At 42.4% G+C, this 6,000-nt stretch overlaps 1 protein-coding gene across 2 annotated transcripts in view; it reads right to left on the bottom strand.

Moving 5' to 3' along the window:
• Positions 1–2,991: 2,991 nt before the first annotated feature.
• LOC132894488 (neuronal PAS domain-containing protein 3) overlaps positions 2,992–6,000 on the bottom strand; it is a 430,383-nt gene continuing 427,374 nt past the window's right edge. For both annotated transcript variants that reach the window (XM_060934362.1, XM_060934363.1), the window contains one exon: positions 2,992–4,845. In XM_060934362.1, coding sequence (XP_060790345.1) covers positions 3,452–4,845 — 1,394 coding nt within the window. In that variant the 3' untranslated portion in view covers positions 2,992–3,451. The remainder of the gene's footprint in view (positions 4,846–6,000) is intronic.

The following is a 6,000-nucleotide window of genomic DNA, read 5'->3' as shown; positions in this document are numbered from 1 at the left end:
TACCTGCTAATTAAAAACCCAAATTGAATGATATTGTGAGGTACGATAAAGTATCACATATACCCATGAGTGCTTATTTAACAACTAGGTATCTGAGTGCACTGCATTGCCAACAGCCCTGGAGAGTAAAAGTGAGCACTGAGCTGCAGAAACACACTTCGGTGCAGTTTATGGACACGTCAGGATGAGAACGAGACCTGTGATCTCATCAGTTCCCCTGTGAGTTGTGAATCCTTCTATGACATGAACAAATGACATATCGGCCAGATATCTGGAAATGTAAAAAAAACCAACCAAACAAAAAAAACAAACAAACAAAAAGAAATAAACGAGGAAAGTCAGTGATGTGTGATATTCACTAAGGATGAACTGAATGAGAAAGAAATGATGCCAGATAGTAACAAATCTGAGAGAAGTTTATTATGAATATGGCACCTGTAAGATGGTAAAAAACCGTTACAGAAAGACAACCATGTATGACATGTTTGCTTAAACTGATGAGACCCTACAAAAGTATAAAAGAACCCTGTTGTAAAATGAAGTATGTACATTTTTGAATTGCAGCATTATTTATGGTAAATGAAAAAAGATGTTTTTCCATAAAAAAAGACAAGCCAGGCACTCAGTTAGCTTTAGTTAGTTGTTTCTTTTTTTGAAAAACAAACAAACAAACAAACAAACAAACAAAAACAAAACAAAAATAAAATAAAAAAGTACCATAGTTTTCTCTTTTTAATATTTTAATTTGTTTGTATTTAGAATTTATAACACTGTTAACATTGATACTAAGAGAATCCCTTTCTCCCGTATTCATCTACTTGGCACCAAGTTCCTCATAAAAGAATCTGTATAATTGTACAAGAAATAGTTAAAAACACAGACACAGTTTTCACAGGTAATGAAGTGATTTATCATATTGTAATTTTTAAACACTATTTATCTGACAGCAGCTGAGATTAGTTTAAGATTAAATCACCAGCAATCATTTTGACACAACACAGAAACACTGAGACAGCTCAGTCAGCTGTTCTGTTTGTAACATGTGGGTGTATTTCCTGGTCCACAGTGTTTTTTTTTTTTGAGCCACCCTCTGTACAGCACAATTTTTTGTAATGTAAAAAAGCTAAGACTCTAGGATCTAAGATGCTAAGCTCCAGTGGTGACGCAAAGCTCTCCTGCAACGGCCCCGACAGCAGCTATCGGTTTTTAAAAACATTAATATCATAACCTGGGTTTGAGTAACAACATATTTTCACAGAAACCACAGAGACGAGTTTCCTGATGTAGGGGAGCAGCCTGATTCAGTAAAAAGACGAAAAGGCTCTCCCTTTGCCTTGTTGGACAGACTAAAAAACACTAAACGCTGGCAAAGCTGCTGGACCAAACGAAATCAGGTAAACCAAACGATCAACTTGGTAAACATGCATTTCCAAAACACCTATAAAAATAGATTTTATAGTGTGATTTTTTTCTTTTCTCATTAGAAATCCTTAAAATTGTTTATTGTCCTGAAATACTGTCATTTTTTTTAACTTCCTGTGAGTTGCAGGGTCCTTGAAGTCAACTGGTTGGTGGAAACCAATGAAATACACCCAATGCACATGAGAAGCACAAGGGACTCTGGGAATGTTTCACAACTTAGGCCTTTGAGGTTCCAGACGTTACATCTAAATGCTACTTTTTTCCTTATCAGTTTTGAGGTGGAGACCGCAATCCCAGAATACCCCAGTGGCAAAAAAATGGCTCCTTAAACCTTTGAGCTAGTTAAGAGTCTTTTATCTCTGAGAGGAAGAGAGAGGTCTGTAGACTACACGACAGCAAAGCAATAGCAGGAACAGAAAAGTAATACAGACAGAAAAGAAGCAGCAAAAAGGTGACACTACATTGGAAGGCCACCACACAAAATCCACTAACCTCCACTGGTTCACTAAGACTGTAGAGGGGAAGGAGAGGGAGAACAAGGGTTTCCCCTGTCCAAGCCCACACTAGCACAGAGAGGACAAAGGACGAAACAGCTACATCAGCTCGGTATATACTGCATATAGTAACACACACTGAAATCGCTATGAGGACTGACAGCCAATGACACTTACACATTGTACACGTTTACGCTTATCACGCTTGGTAATAGATGACGTGATGGATGGCTGCCAAAAGATGAAGCGACAGTTTTCTTCCTTTTTATTACTTTCTTTTTTTTTCCAAACAAATTCACAGTGTCTTGACACCAAACTGTGACGGTAATTTTTTTTGGCAATAGTGAAAAAAATTAGGAATGTGATTTCTTGAAACACATTTCTGATTGAAAATGCATGTCCTTATTACAATCTTGTTGATATGTGGTTTTCAGAGTTCATGAAGGAGTGGAGGGAAACTGATTTTGGGAGACTAATGGGAAAAGCTACTCGGCTTCAAATATGAGAAGGGAGAGTAAAAAAAAAAAACTGAGAGAAGCCTGTTAAGAGTTTCACATTCATCCTCAAGTTTATGCTGTAAAAATTAGCCTCAGTTACACTGAGGGGTAAGAAATGATTCACAGCCTGGTCCAAATCCCTTTTCTGACTCAATCAGATTGAGCCACAGCCAAACCCTTCTCCACTCTCTGCAGGGGATAAACACAAGAAAAATGAACTTGTCTGTTAGTGGTTTGAGTTTTCAGTAGAAAATCTCTCAAGCCATCATTTGTTGAGCTCTGAAACAATACCTACGTCAGCCAGCTGAGTGAGGGTTAGTTGATGATAGCACCATGGATCTGCAAAAGGAAGATGGAACTGGAGGAATCTCACACTGACCTGTTCCAAAGTCCTGGGAGTTTGTAGTAACATTCGGATCAGGTCAATACCCGGCTAAAATTGCTTTTAAAATGCATGATTTGTAAGTTAAATCTGAGCTATAAAAAACGAAGAAAAGCATTATTTCTAAAATACTATTCCCTCGTTAAGAAAGAACCATAAAACCCTTTCAACTATGTCAAACAGGGTAACATCCTTTTGTCAGTGTCAACCTTGATCACATCAAGATATGGATAAAAAACGAACAGTTTCTTTTTATCTCCTTTGTGAATTGCCTTTAAATACACAAGACATCCTAATAAGGATGCACTGTAATGAAGTCAAAAAAGCATTTTATTTCACCATGGAGAAACCACACACCTGAGTGGTGAGTTCTCTGTGGCTCAAAGAAAGTCTGAATTAGAGATGAGCCTGTTTAGTTTGTTGAAAGAAAATGTCATTGGCTCTAGAGAAGGGAGGAAGGAAGAGGAAGAAGAGAAAAGAAATGGGGAAAGACACAGGAAGAGAAACCTTTTTTTTTCAATTACACAAGCTTAACTGCTTGAAATTCAAAGTGCTAGAACAATTAATTCCCACCCCCAACTTGAAACACAGTCATAGGCCTCGAAAGAGTCACTTGATTTATATTGAACACAGTAATATGGTCTCAGTGTTTTGCTTCAATCCTCTTTGCGCTCGAGAGTCTGTGTTGTGTGGATGCCATTGCTGTAGACGGGGAAGGGAAGTGTCGAGAAGAGTCCCTCCGCTGTGGTGAAGACATTGGCAGTGGGCATCTGTGCGAGACTGGCTCCAGTGCCTGCACCACCAAATGGACCCGACATGTTGAGCCGGTGCACATGGTGGTAGAGCATTTCCATAGGTGTTTTGGCATCAATACCAAAGCCAGGCCCATTCATGTCCACAAAGTTGACTGCAGCATGGCCACTGGGTAGCAGGTTGCCCTGCACAGCCAGCGTGACATCAGCGGGTGCGTAGCGAATGGTGCCTGCCGTGTAGACGCGTGGTGCCGCTGCTGTGCTGGTTGCAGCCAGTGTGCCTGCAACACGCTGCACCAGGGGGAGCACCACGTTGCCCGTCTGTAGCCGCTGTAGGGCCTCCAGGTCGCCGCTGTACAACAGGGAATTCTGGGAGGTGGGTGTGCCCTGCTGCTTATCACGTGGTGAGGCTGAAAGTGGAGGTGATAGGGGGTCAGAAGTTGAGGAGTTAGACAGTGGGGGTGCCAGGCCGGCTGAGGTGGGGGCACTGTTACTGCTACTACTGCTGCTGTTGGTGAAGTTGGGCTTCCTGATGCCTGCCCCTCCTTCAGTACCCGGTGGAGTGAGGACTGAGTCGGGGATGGCAGCGGGGAAGGCTTCATGGGCACTAGGAGGCTTGGTCATGCTGAAAGGTGACTCGTTGCGTGAGATCTCCCGGTTAGGCGGGAAGTTCCAGATACTGCTGTCATTGTCAAAGTTGATAGGCTCGGCCATCTCTGTTTTGATCTTGAGCACTGAGGCAGTGGCAGGTGATGGAGGTGGCAGTAGTGGAGGCTGCTCTCCCAGTGCTGGCTCCAGACTTCCTGGACTTGCCGTGACATCCTCTGGGGGCGAAAGTCGCAGACGCTGACGATCGCCCTCCCATTTCTGCTTTTTCCTCCTTTTCTTTCTCTTCTGGCGTTTACTTGTCAGTGGTCCACTCAGTTCCCCTTCACTGTTGTAGTCCTTCATAATCTCATCATTGTCTTCCTCTTCCTCCTCATCTTCATCCTCTTCTTCAGAGGAGGATGAGAGCGAATTGTGAAGCTCTGCCCCCTCTCCATCACCATAGTGCTCCACTTTAATGGGCAGACCACTGAGATGAGCCAAGCGGCTCTCCTTGTGCTCAGCCTCACAATCAGAGGGTTCCAAGCTGTCTTCACTCTCCTGGCTCTCTGCATTACTCGAGCTATCCTCCTCCTGATGCCTCATCTCTTGCTCAGAGTGTCTGGTGGGCTTCTTACTGTCTGACTCTGGCTCTTCACTGTTCTCAGAAGACTGATTTCCTTTCCCATCTGACTTAGAGTTCTCATTGTCTTCTAAGAGAAAAAGAAGATGAGGGGTGTTCAGCCATCATATAAGATCACAGAAGTTATCACAGGACTAAGTGTCCCTTCAACTTATTTATTTCATCAAGGTTTTATCATGAACACTGCTAATTCTCCCATCATGTATAACATTTACCAAGCCATGGTGTTTCCTCTGAGTCATGTTAAGCTAGAAATCAGTTTTTCTTCACTCAGCAGTGTCAGAGGGCATAAACTGAGTGTACTTGGCAAGCTTTAGCTGCCCTGTAATGTATATTTAAGTTAATAGCTGTAAGCTTTTCCTTAAAGACTTATGCGCGCATGTTAAATGTTCATGGATATTTCTAAAGCCATTTGTTTGCAAATGATGCGTGATGCATCTGCAGATTTTTCTACAGATGTTCCCACAGCAGATGATTTGGCAAGCACGGACCTTTATTACTGATCTGATATTTTAAGACTATATAAATTGTTTGGAAAACAAAAGATTTTAAACAACCGAACAGCAGAATTAGTCATCACTCAGTGATTCATTGTTGGTCACTGCTTTAGTCATGCCTGGTGTTCTTTAAATGTTCCAGTACAGACTTTAGGTCAAGTTCCCTGATTGCTTTGTATAGTAACTAGAACAGTGTGGCTTATTAATCATTGCTGTTACCCAACACTGCCGTACTGAAGTCACAGGTTTTATCTTCTTTATCCATCAGCTTTTTATTACATCTCAATTGCACTCTTTCTGTGGTTTTGGTGGCATAAGGAATGAGCCAATTACCTTGTGAGACTGACTGAGTGAGCAAGGAAGAGTAAGAGAGTGAGACAGACAGATGAATGAGAAAAAAGGAATCAGGGCATGATCTAGTCCAACTGCAGCTGGAACAGACGGTAACCTTTATGATGAAGTCTGGCAAAGGGCTGGCCGTGCTGAGGTGCCAGGAGACAATATGCTGGCACCCTCCCCAATCTGTCAGTCTTCTTCATCCTCAGTGCCCCCAAACCCATTTCTGGAATCATGCTCAATCTTCTGCTGGAATGCATAATTAATATCTCCAATTGACTGCCCAGGTTTAATCAACCTTTTAACCAGGTTTACTAGGAGTGTCGAAGCCTCACGCTTCTGTACCTTGCAGGGTGGATTAGGCATGGGGTGGGGGGGTGGGCTGCTTAAAA

Source organism: Neoarius graeffei, chromosome 11 (genome assembly GCF_027579695.1).
Source record: "Neoarius graeffei isolate fNeoGra1 chromosome 11, fNeoGra1.pri, whole genome shotgun sequence".
Classification (NCBI taxonomy): domain Eukaryota; kingdom Metazoa; phylum Chordata; class Actinopteri; order Siluriformes; family Ariidae; genus Neoarius; species Neoarius graeffei.
Note: the sequence above shows the minus strand (reverse complement) of the source record. Positions and strands in the feature narration are given on the sequence as shown.